We start from the raw sequence: 15464 nt of genomic DNA, 5'->3' as shown, positions 1-15464 counted from the left end.
ATGCACATCTTCGCACCGACGGCGTGGGCGTGTGCCTCAGCTACAGTAGACCTGGATGCGGTGCGACGTGCATTGCGGGACGACTCATTCGCGCAAGACAAGATGGCGGAACTGCTCAGAGGCACGGCTACCACGGACGAGTTCCAGGTGCGGGACGGCTTGCTCCTACGCAAAGGGGCTGTCTATGTACCAGGAGACGACCTTCGCGCCAAGGTACTGCAACAGTTGCACGACGCACCCACGGCCGGTCACTTTGGCACAGAGAAAACGATGGAATTAGTCGCGAGAGACTTCTGGTGGCCCAGGCTGAGAGGAGAGGTCGCGGACTACGTCGCGAGGTGCGACACCTGCCAGAGGGCCAAGCCGGTACACAGACCACCGGCGGGACTGTTAGAACCGCTGCAAACACCGTTTGAACCGTGGGAGAGGGTGGCCCTGGACTTTGTGACGGATTTACCCAGCTCGAGAGGCAAGACAGCTGTGCTAGTGGTGGTGGACTTGTTCACCAAGATGGCACATTTCATTCCGTGTGCGAAGGTGGCCACGGCGGAACAAACCGCCAAACTGTTCATAGATCACGTGTTCAAAGTGCATGGCCTGCCACGGTCTATCCTGTCTGACCGCGGACGCCAGTTCATCTCGTCTTTCTGGCAGAAGCTGATGGGTTTTCTAAATGTCAAGGTCAATCTGGCATCAGCAAGACACCCGCAGACCAACGGGCAAGCAGAGAGGGTCAATGCCATCATGCAGCAGTACCTGAGATGCTATGCCAATCAACAGCCTGCGACGTGGGTGGATTACCTGCCGCTAGCCGAGTTCGCTTACAACAACACGAAGCACGTGTCCACAGGAGTGACGCCGTTCTTTGCCAACAATGGGAGGAATCCCAGAACCTTCCCGGGACTGGAGAGAGTGGGGGAAGGAGAACCACAGACGGCGGACGCGTTCGCGTCAGAGCTGCAGGCGGTCCACGATCAACTCAGACGGCAGCTGGAGCTAGCTAAGCACGCCTACAAGGTGCAAGCTGACAAGCACAGGCGGGTTGGCGAAGTGATCCAAGTGGGAGACTGGGTCTGGTTGGCAGCCCACGCAGTGCCGACCAGGTCCCTTGCCAAGAAGAAGTTGGGGCACAAGCAGATCGGTCCGTACCAAGTCGAAGCGCAGATCAACCCGGTAGCCTTCCGACTGGCGCTGCCGGAGGGTTCCAGAATGCATCCGGTGTTCCACAGGTCGGTGCTCACTCCCTACAAGGCACCTCACAGGTTCCAGGAGCCAGGGACGGCGCCAAGTCCGCTCCGGGAACGGACGGAGACGCGGGAGGTGAAGCACCAGGACCACATCAACGAGGTCACGGAGATTTTGGACTCCAGATGGGGGGAAGAGGGAGTCGAATACCTCTTAGCCAGAGAGGGCACCCGGGCCAGCGCCAATACCTGGGTACCAGACTACGCTTTGGAGGAACCCCTGCTCAAGGACGAGTTTCATGCCCTCTTCCCACACAAACCCATGCCAGCGAGCTTCTTCGACGACTGGTTGTTCACACCCACACTTTCTTCCAGCACGTTCCATGGATTCGACTCAGAAGGGGAACCCGCACGGAGCACCCGTTCCCCAGAAGGTTCACCGGCAGGTTCGGCATCAGGCAACTCGTATTGGTGGGACGATCGACCAGAGGAGCAATGGCGCAGGAAGTGGCTGGAGATGCCAGGTCGAGCGACCGACGCAGAGACTGACATGGACGTGTTCGGGGAGGACCTCGGGTTCGAGCACGGCGGTACAGAGATGGAAGAGCAACAAGTCAACGTCGACGACCGCGAGGGGGAAGACTCGGAGGTCTTCAGTTGGCGGCCACCCACGGGGAGCGACCTGTATCCAGCATTCCCTCCCATGATGATGGAGCACCCAGCACCCACACCTGACAGCGGGGAGGGGGGAAGGGGGGGCTTCGAGGGGGGGATGGATGTCAGGGGTTCAGAAGCAGAGAAGCAGAGAAGGGTGGAAACAGAGAGCGAGGGGGAGGAAGCCGAAGGGAGAATGAGTGATGATGACGACCCGAGATCTCCAAGCCTAAGCAGTGAGTCAGAGGACTCCCAAAAGGGAGCCCCAGTGAGCAGAGCAAGGGGGGGATCCGGGGGGACACCCCAGGAGGAAGGGAACAGAGGAGATTCAGAGAGCAGCAGCTGGAAGTCGGGACCCACGCTCAAGACTGAGAGCAGCAGGGAGGAAGGCAGCCAGGCATCGGGTTCCGGAGGCCGTCAGCAGGAGGGAGGGCACGAGTCAGGGGTGGTCACGCCCTCCTCAGAGAGCGAGGCAACGGTCAAGAGGAAAGTAGAGAGTTGGGCGCGCGCGCCAAGTTCAAATGCAGCGGAAGCTGGAGCAGTAAGCAGCCCGGAGAGTGAGCCAGGTCCCAAAGCCCGCCGAAAGGAAGCGGAAGGATCAGGGGGGTCAGCGTCAGAGGAGAGTAGAAGGGAGGAGTCCCAGGGGGGCAGAAGGACCCAGAGACGTAGGGAGAGGCGAAGGAGGTGGAGCAAGGCTAGGGTATTAAGCTGGTGTGCAAGAGGCGGGGACTCAGATGGGTCTTCGCCGACCTAGGGCAGAAGGTGTAGAGCTGCACGCTGCAGTTCGGAAATGAAACCTGTAACTCAATAAAGACTCTTTTAAAGTGGACGCTGTGTGGCGTGGTCCTATGTGAGCTGGGACCTGGTAGCAGCTCTGACAGTATGTTTCCAGCACTATAGTCTGGTTCAGGGTCAAAATACTAGCAAAATGGTGACAATGCCCAGAAAACATCAGCAGTAAAAAAGTAAAATAATTTTTGCCCTTTCACAAATCACAAGAAACATAGAATCATACCAGTAGGGGAAAGATTTTCTCTTTTCTCCTTCATTTCTTTTATTCTTTTCTCCATTGCTCTGCACTGATACTTTATTTTACTTGCTGGGCTGTAGACTAATGAACCATCATCTTTAAATAACAAAACCGGTGCATCTGTTTCTAAAAGGCAAATTATAAGGCGGATTCAATATTCAATGGCAATATTCAACGTAACATTTTGAAAAGCTAATTTTATACAATTTTATAGCTACAGGTTTTGAGCAAGTTTCCAAAAACTTTCCAAACGTATCTAAACAAGTGGGAAACACAACTAGAATGCTGCAGTGTATCTTCACCTCCTCACGGTATCACTCTCGTTCATGGTTCTAGCCAATCAGCTATAGCCTCCCATAGGACACAACATTCATCCAATTCAATATTTAATTCAGTTTATTGTGGCCAAGAGATTAAACTTGAAACATGACAGATTCAGTCAGTCGATAAAAGAACCAAACACATGCAATACAACAGAGGCAGTCAATGTGTTGTTGTCTACAAGTTATTGGACTCCGATTCCTACAATCCCTCACTATTGGCCATGCTGGCTGAAACTGATGGAGTCCAAGAACGTAGGGAGGTGTTCACATTAGCTACTACTGCATTACAACAGGCTTCCTCAAACTTGGCCCTCCAGATGTTTTGAGACTACAATTCCCATCATCCCTGACCACTGGTCCTGCTAGCTAGGGATGATGGGAGTTGTAGGCCAAAAACACCTGGGGGGCCGAGTTTGAGGAAGCCTGCACTACAATATAGGGATATGAGGTGGGATAAGCAACACATGCTAACCCAACAATGGAAATTAAGATCAGGCTGGTATTTCACCAGCTATTACCTGGTCCTATCTACTTCTGCCAATACTTTTGTCACTGCTAAAGAAACCACAGTGGTACCTCGGGTTAAGTACTTAATTCGTTCCGGAGGTCCGTACTTAACCTGAAACTGTTCTTAACCTGAAGCACCACTTTAGCTAATGGGGCCTCCTGCTGCTGCCGCGCTGCCGGAGCACGATTTCTGTTCTCATCCTGAAGCAAAGTTCTTAACCTGAAGCACTATTTCTGGGTTAGCGGAGTCTGTAACCTGAAGCATATGTAACCCGAGGTACCACTGTATGGGAATTTTATCTGCTAATAAATATTTTACTTAAAGCTTACTGATCAATCAGGCAGAGACCAAAAAGGGGGGGGGGGAGAGGGAGAAATGCCCATGGAAACTAGATGCTGGATGCAGATTTCCCTCTTATGTGTAGCTAACTTTGGCATTTGTGCTGCAGCTAATCCATGCAAGGAAAACTATTTCTATATATAGATTGCTGCTGCTAGATGAAGGGCTACACCAGACTTTTTAAAAAGGCACTAATTCTGGTTGGCTATCTGGGTCTCATTACCCTTGTAGAAAAACTTTGGAGTGTCTGTCAAAAACTGCTCCCTTTCTTGCTCAGAGTTGGTTCTGAATGTGGGTAAAGCACATATACTTTATTGTAGCTTACTGATTCCAGGAAATAATAGCAATAATAGTAATAATTTATTTCCACCCCTCCCATCTGGTTAGGTTTCCCCAGCCACTCTTGGAGGCTCCCAACAGAATATTAAAAACACAATAAAACATCAAACATAAAAACTTCCCTTAACAGGGCTGCCTTTAGATGTCTTCTAAGTCAGATAGTCGTTTATTTCCTTGACATCTGATGGGAGGATGTTCCACAGGGTAGGCACCACTACTAAAAAGGCCCTCTGCCTTGTTCCCTGTAACCTCACTTCTTGCAGGGAGAGAATCACCAGAAGGCCTTCAGATATGGACCTCAGTGTCTGGGCTAAAGAACGGGGTTGGAGACGCTCCTTCAGTTATACTGGGCTGAGGCCATTTAGGGCTTTAAAGGCCAGCACCAAGACTTTGAATTGTGCTCGGAAACGTACTGGGAGTTAATGTACGTCTTTCAGGACCGGGGTTATATGTTCTCAGCGGCCACTCCCAGTCATCAGTCTACCTGCCACATTCTGGATTAGTTGTAGTTTCCGGATCACCTTCAAAGGTAGCCCCACGTAGAGCACATTGCAGTAGTCCAAGCAGAAGATAACAAGAGCATGCACCACTCTGGCGAGACAGTCTGTGGGCAGGTAGGGTCTCAGCCTGTGTACCAGATGGAGCTGGTAGACAGCTGCCCTGGACACAGAAGTATATCCAGCCAAAGAGAGGAGTGCGGAGGGGGCTGGCCCAGAACAGAGACTAGAACTATGTATGGCAGCTGAGCACGCCTGAGTTTCTCCTTTCTAACCAGAGACTGCAGAGTGGGAAATCAAAGGATTCAGAGCACATTGACCCCAAACTGGCCATTGGGGAGGATTTGAGAAAGTTATAGAGAAACAAGTTTGTGGAAAATTTAGTTGCTCCTGTTCCTCTTTCCTCCACAAATGATCAATTAGTAGGGAAAGACAAGAAAGAGGAACAAAATAGTGAAGGAAGACATTTGCCTTCTCTTGGTTTATCTGACCCTACAAATTTCACAGGGGCCTCCACTTCTTGATATTAGTTTCAATTACAATTGAAAAACCATTCCTTAAGACCATCCTCAAGTTTTTGAAAATCCCAGTATTTCTTTTCAGTGCATTAGAACAGGTTTTATACTTGCCTGTTGCTGCTTTTTGCATAGCTAACTCTTTAGTCAGAACATCAATCCTTTTTTGCAGTCTCCTGTCATTTTCCGGAGCTTTTCTAACAACGTCTTTGGGCTGCATGCATTTGTGCTACAAAACAACAACAACAAAATATTTAAAGCATTCATAAATCTAAGAAATAATACTTCTTTCACATTTCTCACAGGACATGGGAAGATAGAAATACTGTATATAAGGTATAATATATTTCCACCAAGCCACAGCACAGCTGCCAAAACATTCCTACCCATATCTAGCAGTCTTGTCAGCATGTGTGCACTGGTTTACTCCTATAAGTACACAATTTCAAAACTGCAAGAACGCTGCATGAGCAGCTTTTAAATTTTATTTTAAGGAAATACTCTCTTGGAAATCTACATAAAGCCTGCTGAGTAAGCTAAACTGAAACACTCCAAAGGGTGGGTTCTGCACATCCCCTACTGACCTATAATAATAATAATTAAAAAAAAAAAAAAGGCTACAGACATTTTGGCTTCATATGAGAAGTTGAGTGACCCACCATAAATTTATGGAGGCAAAAGGAAGGTTGAGGGGGGCAGCTGATAACTGCAATGTTAATAACAAACATTACCAGATAATTTTCTCAGGGTGCAAGGCTAGAATGTTAGTAAACGCCACTACCTGAACCGCAGGTCACTTATAGGTAAGTTGGACTTTGGAACACCTGTGCTAAATTTTAAGCATTCAACCCACTGATAACTTTCAGAGGACCAAAGATTAATTAGGATCAATTTGAAATAAAAATTAAAGGTTACATTCAAGACCATTAGGAAGCTATATACACACCTTTTTAAAAAATTGAGGTAACCCTTCATTAGTATTTATTGCAGGATACAGTGACTCATCAACATGTGCTCCAGCTTCTCGGCATCTGAGCAAAACAAAACAAAAATGAATTCATATATATCTTTAGTGTAAAATTTGGTTGCAAAGCCACAGCTGACCACAACCCCTAGAGCAGGCATAGGCAAACTCCGGCCCTCCAGATGTTTGGGACTACAATTCCCATCATGCCTAGCTAACAGGACCAGTGGTCAGGGATGATGGGAGTTGTAGTCCCAAACATCTGAAGGGCCGGAGTTTGCATCTGCCTGCCCTAGAGGGTATCTTGCTCAAAAGGGTAGGCTCGAACCTCAGAAGGTGATGGATTCTCCTTTACTGGAGTTTTCTAAATAGAGGTTAAGATGCCCATCTGTCAGGGATTATTTAGCTGTGATTCCTGCATTGAACTAGATGACCCTTTGGATCTCTTCCAACTCTGCAACTTCTCATCTGTTCCTTTCATAATAATAATAATAATAATAATAATAATAATAATAATAATAATAATTTATTATTTATACCCCGCCCATCTGGCTGGGCCTCCCCAGCCACTCTGGGCGGCTTCCATAAAAACCAAAAATACAATAAAATCATATCTAAAATCTTTTAGAGTTGTATTTTTTTCCTAGAAAGCTCAGATCACCATATGAACCACTCGCTTGCTTGTAAAAGGGATGTTTAATATGCTACAATTTCTATTTATATTCATTAGAATGAAGATAGAGCACAAAGCTGTAAATAAACTAGTAATTTAGGCACTGGATAGGAAGGACAGGGGTCACATTCCTTAGTTTTGCTGGCACCCAGAGTTCAAGACAAAGCCCTTCTGGCAAGGCTTAAATGTCAGTCACTCTGTTTCATGTTCAAAGTGAGCATCCTTGGTCTCTCCTACTCTTTTGAAACCACAAGCACTGGAATTTCAATGAGAGAACATACACTATTTCTAATACTTACACTTTTATCAGTCATTTCTTCAGTCCTGAAAACTCAGGAACATAAAATTGCCCAGCTAACCTCTTGCTAACATGCATGGCTGTAGCTTGCCTATCTGTGAGCATGCCAAAAAGTTTCAATCCTTTATGTCATGCCTAATCTAGTCAAACCAACCAAGACAAATTTGAAAATCCACACACAGCAGGCAGTAACAGAAAGCAAAACAAAATATTTGCAATGTGGTCTAACAGATACGTTTCTTCCCAGCCACTATGCCTTTATCTACAGCCTTTCCTAGGAATCCATAGATCTGTTACAGAAGCTTCAGAGATTATGGACTTTTTATATATAAATTACAAGCTATGATCTGTGCAAGTGCAAAAAGCTAATTTTCACATGAAAGTGTTTTCAGTGTAAGCATTTCATTATGGATCAAATGGTCTTGACAAGTATTTTCTAAGAACACACAGGGTCAATTTTCTCACCCAAAGCAGGTATAAATTTTCAGTATCTAAGAGTTTATGACCTGAATTTTGTGTGATGAATGATGTGAACACTTCACAGAGCATCTGAACTGCCAGTTTTCTAATAATGGGCTTAAACTGTTACTATGTTACACTGAAGCACTATTGTCCAATCTGCACTCCAAAAAATTAGGGTTTTTCTAAAGCCTATTTAGAAAATATTTAGAAAGAACTGTCCTCCATTGCCAAACTTTACTCATCATATGATCATGTTACCAACAAACTCATTTTCCGAATGTCTATTCTTCTTTAGACACTATAGGTGAAACTGCACTAAAGGGGGTGGTGTCAAGATGCTTGGAAAAATTCTAAGCTTTGTATACATACAAGGAATATTTTAGTGGGAGAGATCTCAAAGTAGCTCAATGAAGACAGAACATGTTGAATAACTTCTTTTGGGGAAGATCTTGGCTGGATCTCTGAATACGAGCACTTCACAACTGTAATGTTTTGTTGTGGGCCTTTCCAGGTTCAAGGCAAAACGTCCTGCCTCTTAAGACAGACCAGCAGCTATCACTGCCACCCCTAGGGCATCAACCTCTTCCTGATTTTGCTGCTGTGGCTTTCCAGTACCATCTGATGTTGGATCTTTCTATAGTGAAATGGCCTTGCAGAATGCCTGTGCTGCTTTACCACAGAAGCAAGTGCCGTAATGTTTAGAGTTGAGCAATACTAAACTGTTAGTTTATTATTGTTAAACATTAAGCATCCACAGGAATTCAACATTGCACTAAGGCTATCATTCCATCACAGCAAGCATTTAAGCTTCCCAGGGGAAACGATACTCCTTCTCCTCCCCTTGCACACTGTGCTGGGAGTTCTCCTGAACCCCCACCCAAGCCAATTTTGGAGGGAGGAGAGGGAAAAGCCCCATTATGAAAGTCAAAGTTCTTGCATAGGACTTCTGCCGACAGGGCTCATTAGTTTAATCCCACCCAGTTTTTGTATTGCCGCAGCAAAACAGAAATGAAAGGGGCTACTGGGGGGGGGCTGATCCTGAAGGGATCTAAACTGCAGGTTACTGCTGGGTTGTTCTCAAATAACATCAGTTCTCCAAGGCAACAGTGTTTCAATTAACGTTCTAATATTTTCATGTTTCAATTATGTCAGAACCTGTTATGAACTTCCCAGAAAACTTTTGTTGATTAGGTAATCAATAAACTTTATAAATAAACAAGCTCATCCACTCCCCTGGGAGAACTGAGAGCACATCTTCAACTACGCCACAGAACACTCTGCAACAGGGGTGTTCCACAACAAAGAAGTTAACACAGAAAAGTGTTCACCTTCAGATAGGAAGTTTGAAAATCCCTGATTTGCAATCTCTTGATATAAAATTCAGATTACAAAACTATGAGATAACAGCAAAAAAAAAAAGTAGCTGAACAATGCACTTCTAGTGACACCTAGTGATCTTACAGTTGTAAAGCATACACATTATAAATATACCCCAGACATCTTGTATATTTTACTAATGAAGTTGAAAATAAATATAGTCATGAAAACATTTGACAGATTGCATTGGTGCGCCACAAAATTAAATTTTAATACTCAGCTGATCTAAGCAAATACGACAGACAGCTAATTTTGACATTCCTTGTTTTTTCTTGTTCTTTTCCGAAAACTCAATACACCTGAAGCATTAATGAAGAATTCTTCATTAATGTCACAGCCAACAAAGCTTTGGCTATCACACATAAATTTTGAAACATAAAAATAATTAAAGCAAGATCAGCTATCAAAGCCAACAGCCTGCACAGATAAAGAGCAAGATAACCCACTTAAGAATTAGGTAAATTGAATACACTTGTTTCTAAAACACCAAATAAGAAATCATTATACTTTACTTTTTTTTCCTCATCCTTTTGACATATCCTGTGCCCATGTCAGGCTTATGTCTCTAAAGATTACAAAAATGAAATCCTTATTTTATGCGCACGCGCGCACACAGACACACACGCTTGTAGTTTACATTGAATTTCACTGTACCATTTATCTTCTTCTTAAACATTTTGTTTAAGAAAAAATACTTGATACCTACATATATACTTCTGTCACGGGACAATTCGGCCATCTAGCCCAGTATTGTCTACTACTCTGATTGGTAGTAGCTCTCCAAGGTCTTCCCTAGCTGTGATATCCAAGATGCTGTTAACTGGCAATGCTAAGGATTGAACTTGGGACCTTCTGCAAGCGACACACATGTACTACTTCTGAGCTATGAGTTCTCCCCAATGTGTGCCTCCTTTGAGAGGCTCAGCCTTGGATCTTGCATAATTGTCGCCAGCAGTTGTTGCTTGCCACCATTTTATTCAAATATGCAACTACATACTGCATTTTTTGACACCCACACTGATGCTACTAGCATTCTGCTTTCAGTATTTCCCCCTTCATACCCTGGAGATTGGACAGTTGCCTCTGAAACAAAAGGTTCATTGTTTGGAGGTGTTCCTGTACCCATCTCTGTTACTTGTGCCACAGCAGTCTCAATGGGTAGGGTTGCCTTTTTTCAGCTATGGCTGATATGCCAACTTTGGCTTTTCCAGGACAGGGATTGCCAGACCATGGTGATTCATGCATTGGTAACCTCAAGACGTGGTTATATTCAGCTAATTTTTACTCAGGGTAGACTGTTGGTGGGCACAAACTACCAGCAGCCCTTAACTCCCTTCCTTAAAAGCTTGCATTGGCTGCCACTATATTACTGGGCTAAGTTCAAGGTTAACTGTATTAATTTACAAGGCCATTAACAACTCGGGTCCAGGATACCTTAAAAACCATCTGATTTCTTATATCCCTGCCAGATCACTGAGGTCTTCAAGGGAGTCACTGTTTGTGGTCATCCATGTCTCCGACATATTCCTTGTATTATACTTAACTAGGAAATTTATGGGTTTTTTAACCCATTTTTTTTGTTTGCTTTAAATGCCACATTATATGGCTCAATAACTGTTTTACTGATTGTTCTTCAAATATTTTCATCTATGGTGAAAAGCAGTTTACAGATACTGGCAGTACTTACTTTTCAACCCAAAGCACTGATACTAGTTTAATCCCAGCCTTCTGAGCTCTATTCCATGTGGAGGAGAGTCCTTCTTTAAAGATTACGTGAGTCACTTGCTTGTTGAAAGTCTTAGAAACCTATAGAACATAAGAACATAAAGTATCTCCCTATAAATTGTACTGAAAAGCAACACACCACTTTACTAGGTAAGCAAATAATGTGCAGCTTTTAAAAATGTGTCAATTATTAACATATTTGATTTAGGCAGAAAAACAACCTGATTAATTTTAAAGTGCTTTGCTATACACCTTGGCCACAGTCCAACACACAGGGGAATGTGGTTAAATTCATTGATATTCTTAGGTAGCAACAATTGTTACAATGTGTATCCAATTCCACTTTCTTCAAAAAAGAATAACTTACTTTTGCTCCCATATCAATAAGTTGTTGAGTAAAACTTTTAGAGTAGTTTTCTGTTCTGCTGGATGACCATACTTCAACATAGGCTACAACACCTATAAAGGAATAAAAAAAGAGAAAGATCTAAATAGTTGTTGTTTAGTCGTGTCCGAGTCTTCATGACTTCATGGACCAGAGCACGCCAGGCACTCCTGTCTAAATAATAGGAAATGTTGAATAATCTTTGGATTACCACTTTTAGGGTGCAGTGTCTCAATTATTTCCATAGAATTACATCAGTTAATTCCTGTTTTACATCATATGCATATAGTTGTTCTTACTTGCTGCCTTGTGGGACATCCTTGAGAGAAGAAAAGACTAAGGAGTAAACCCAACGCAAATCCAGAGGAGTGCCTAATACGGTTGCATGGCATCTTGTATGCCTCCCTCTGGCAACCCCCATAGCCAAGCTGCCACCAAATGCATTGCTCTGCTTTCCTTTTAACCACATCAGTGAGGCCAATGGGGGGGGGGTGTCTTGTCATCTGGGCAGCCCAGGACACTGCAATTAGGCCTTTCACTGGTTATATAAGTGCCTTTTAAACTGGGGTGTGTGTGTGTGCATAGTTTGTTACTATGTCATGCATTTTTTGGGGGGTGTTTTTAGCTTGTTGTTCAGATACTGGGCTGTATAGAAATTTAATAAATCACCACCACCACCATTAAGGAAGTATCAACATTGTACAAAAAGGAAGGTATACAGTGGACGCTCGGGTTGCAAACGTGATCCGTGTGGGAGGCACGTCCGCAACCTGCAGCGCTGTGCCTGCACACATGTGGGCTGCGATTTGGCGCTTCTGCACATAGCGTGATTCAGGACTTCTGTGCATGCGTGAGTTCCGAGTTTCAGTGTGTCCGTAACCTGAAAACGCACAACCTGAAGCGCCTGTAACCCGAGGTATGACTGTATTCAGTACTGTTTAAAATGGGGATTTATTATTTTTAAGCCCTTAAGAAACTGGGTACACAGCATGCAGTCTGTTACATTATACAGCCAGCCATGGAAAACGAGCGGGGGGGGGGCTGAGCGGAGAGGGGCTCCTGACCTTGATCTGGAGATTCCCGCCCCCCAAACCCCAAACATTTCTAGTGAGGGCCCCCCCCCCCGAGCTAACTTCACGCACACGCCTTAGGAAGAAGCGGGTGGGCGAGGGGGAGAGAAAAGGCTGCAACCCCCTCGAGTCTGCCTCCTTCTTGGCCCAGCTTTCGCCCCAAGCTGGAAAAAGTCCTCTGCCTGAGGGCGCCCCCCACCTCCCCGTCGCCAGTCCAAGCCGCCTAAAAGGGGCAGACCCCGCTCTCCTTTGCCCGCACATGTGGGGAAAGCGCTCCAGAGGCTCCCCCATCCCTACTGGGAGGCCTGACAAGAGGCCGACTCTCCGCTGGGCCGCTACCTGTCAAGACAGGCCGGGCACAACGCGGCCGGCCGTCGGTGAACTCCATGAGGAAGGCAGACGCCGGGCCGTTCAAAAGAAACCGCCGTCGGCTGCAGGGGCATGCGCACTGAGCATGCCTTTCTCTCGTCCCTCTCTTCCGGTTCCCTCCCTCCCATTCTCTCTTCCGGTCCCGCTCATGCTTCACGAAAACCATAGAGAAAAGTGGGCGTGGGGTTTCCCCACTATGAGCGTCATAAAGTACGAGGAAAGTTCTAAAGCGGGGTATCGTCCCCTCCCCCGCCCCGCTCCTCGCCTTCTTCCTGCTACTATCGTTCAGGGAGCTGAAAAGCAATGGAAATCAGGGAACTCTTACAAAAGCTTAGATCACGTTTTGGAGACGTTCCCACCATGGTTTGTTTTTGGGGTTGCTTTTTTCTCCCCGGTTTTGAGCTGCAGGAAAAGCCAGACGTTTGACTGCGGTCAACGATGTGTGTGTACCTGTTCGTTTGTTTTAATAGGCAGTGCCGGATTTACGTATAAGCTAAACAAGCTAGTGCTTAGGGCCACACTCTCTTGGGGGCCCCAATTTTTTTTAAAAGAAAAATAAACTGGATGCACATTTCCAAAATATAAGATGAAAAACAAATCAAATAAAAACTACATACAGCAACAGTGTTTTGTGTTGTGTAGGCTCCTATGACGTAGAATCCCGCCTGCTAGCCTGCTCCCTAAAATATTGCATATAAAGGGCTCCATTACCTTCAGTAACTTAAAGGTAAAGGGATCCCTGACCATTATGTCCAGTCATGACGGACTCGGGTTGCGGCGCTCATCTTGCTTTATTGGCTGAGGGAGCTGGCGTACAGCTTCCGGATTATGTGGCCAGCATGACTAAGCCATTTCTGGCGAAGCAGAGCAGCGCACGGAAACGCCGTTTACCTTCCCGTCGGAGTGGTACCTATTTTATCTACTTGCACTTTGACGTGCTTTTGAACTGCTAGGTTGGCAGGAGCAGGGACCGAGCAACGGGAGCTTACCCCATCACAGGGATTCGAACTCCTTCCTTCAACTGGCTGGTTGTTAGAAAGACAAAAGCCAGAGTTGAGTTGTCTGTGGCGCTGTGGTCTAAACCACTGAGCCTCTTGGGCTTGCCGATTGGAAGGTCGGCAGTTTGAAACCCTGTGACGCAGTGAGCTCCCGTTGCTCTGTCCCAGCTCCTGCCAACCTAGCAGTTTGAAAACACACCAGTGCGAGTAGATAAATAAGTAAAGGGTGTTTCCATGCGCTCTGATTTCCGTCACGGTGTTGTCTTGTGCCAGAAGTGGTTTAGTCATGCTGGCCTCATGACCCGAAAAGGTGTCTATGGACAAACGCCAGCTCCCTCGGCCTGAAAGTGAGATGAGCACCACAACCCTAGAGTTGCCTTTGACTGGACTTAACTGTCCAGGCGTCCTTTACCTTTAGTGAGCTAGTGGCAGGTGGAAATCTGTGTTGGAATCCAAGGCTATGGTTGTCAGAGAAGCAAGACCTTGCGGTGTTGACTCTGAGCCCCTCCATCGTAGGCTCAGGTTGTGTGTGTGTGTGTGTGTGTGTGAATAAGCCATATATCCTACAGACACTGCAGTGTCCGCTGTCCCTCATTATGAGGAAAACAAACCTTGGGTTAAGTGCCTGGAATCCCTGGAGCTCTCAAACCTGGGAGTGATGCTGAGAACCAGTATAGAACTACATGGGCTAATGATTCAACTCGATATAAGGCAGTGTCCTATGTTCCTACCGATAAGATGGTGTTGGAAATACCAATGTTATTTTGTTCAAATAAGCTTATGGATATAAGAAACTATCATACTGAGTCATTAGCCCACCCAGTTCGGTGTTGTATATTTTAAAATTAGGTGGCAACAGCTCTTCCAAGGTCTTGCGCCAGGTGCCTTTCCTTCCTTTGTTTCTTAAAATATGATGCAGGTGCCTTGGTGTCAAGACACACTGAGACTGCCATATTATAAGCTTAACAGACGTCCCCGTTTCCCAGGTATAGTCCCCAGATTTACAAATCAGTCCCCTGACAAAATCCATCTCCATCAACCAAAGTTGAAAAGTGTTCCCGGATTCATTGAAAAGAATCCAGTAACCTTACCATATTAGGCAAATTATAAATCCAGCAGGTGTTGAAGGAGGTTGTGCGTGCCCAAAGGTAGCTTTCATAACAATAGCTGTCAATTTACAGATTTGAAAATAAGGGACCAGCAGCCTCGAAAATAAGGGATCAGCACCAAAATATGGGATCTCCCCCGCCATGTGCCCACACTCCAAACACACCTTTCCCCCGGCAAGGGTGAGTGGGCCGTCGATGACGTATCCATCCGATTCCGAGCACAGGTATGTTCAACCTCTGAGCCCCTCCGAGCCAAAGGCAGAAAGCCCAGCCAGCAGCCAAACGAAGCCTCAAGTGGTGGTTCCCACAGCGCAGCAAAGGGGTTGCAGCAAGGAAAGCCACCGTCACCTCTCCGCTGGGAAGCGCTGAGCAAAGGCGAGTCTCCAGGCAACGTGGCCGATTTGATCGGCACACGGCATGCAAGCTCCACCCCCATTCGTTCTTAGACTCCTTATTGGGTGAGCAACGCAGCCAAGCAACACAGTTGGAGCCTCCCTCCTCCCTGGCCAGCAGGGAGGGAGGGAGAGGAGCTGCTTCCTTTGAAACCCGGGATATTTAAGGGATATCATCAATCCAGGACAGCAGCGGGACACGGTGCTGGGATAAGGGAGTTTCCCACCAAATAAGGGACGGTTGACAGCTATG

General features: G+C 46.0%; 1 protein-coding gene across 1 annotated transcript in view; it reads right to left on the bottom strand.

Annotated features, from left to right (window-relative positions):
- MCPH1 (microcephalin 1) overlaps positions 1-12833 on the bottom strand; it is a 108112-nt gene extending 95279 nt beyond the window's left edge. The window contains exons 1-6 of the mRNA XM_082216293.1: positions 12683-12833; positions 11256-11347; positions 10851-10969; positions 6336-6420; positions 5504-5618; positions 2854-2994 (exon numbers count right to left, since the gene is read on the bottom strand). Of these exons, the coding sequence (XP_082072419.1) occupies positions 2854-2994; positions 5504-5618; positions 6336-6420; positions 10851-10969; positions 11256-11347; positions 12683-12731 (601 nt within the window). The 5' untranslated portion in view covers positions 12732-12833. The remainder of the gene's footprint in view (positions 1-2853; positions 2995-5503; positions 5619-6335; positions 6421-10850; positions 10970-11255; positions 11348-12682) is intronic.
- Between the last annotated feature and the right edge of the window lie 2631 nt (positions 12834-15464).

This window comes from Podarcis vaucheri (genome assembly GCF_965113315.1).
Source record: "Podarcis vaucheri genome assembly, chromosome: 3".
NCBI classification, from domain to species: Eukaryota; Metazoa; Chordata; class Lepidosauria; order Squamata; family Lacertidae; genus Podarcis; species Podarcis vaucheri.
This window is presented reverse-complemented; position numbering and strand designations above follow the sequence as displayed.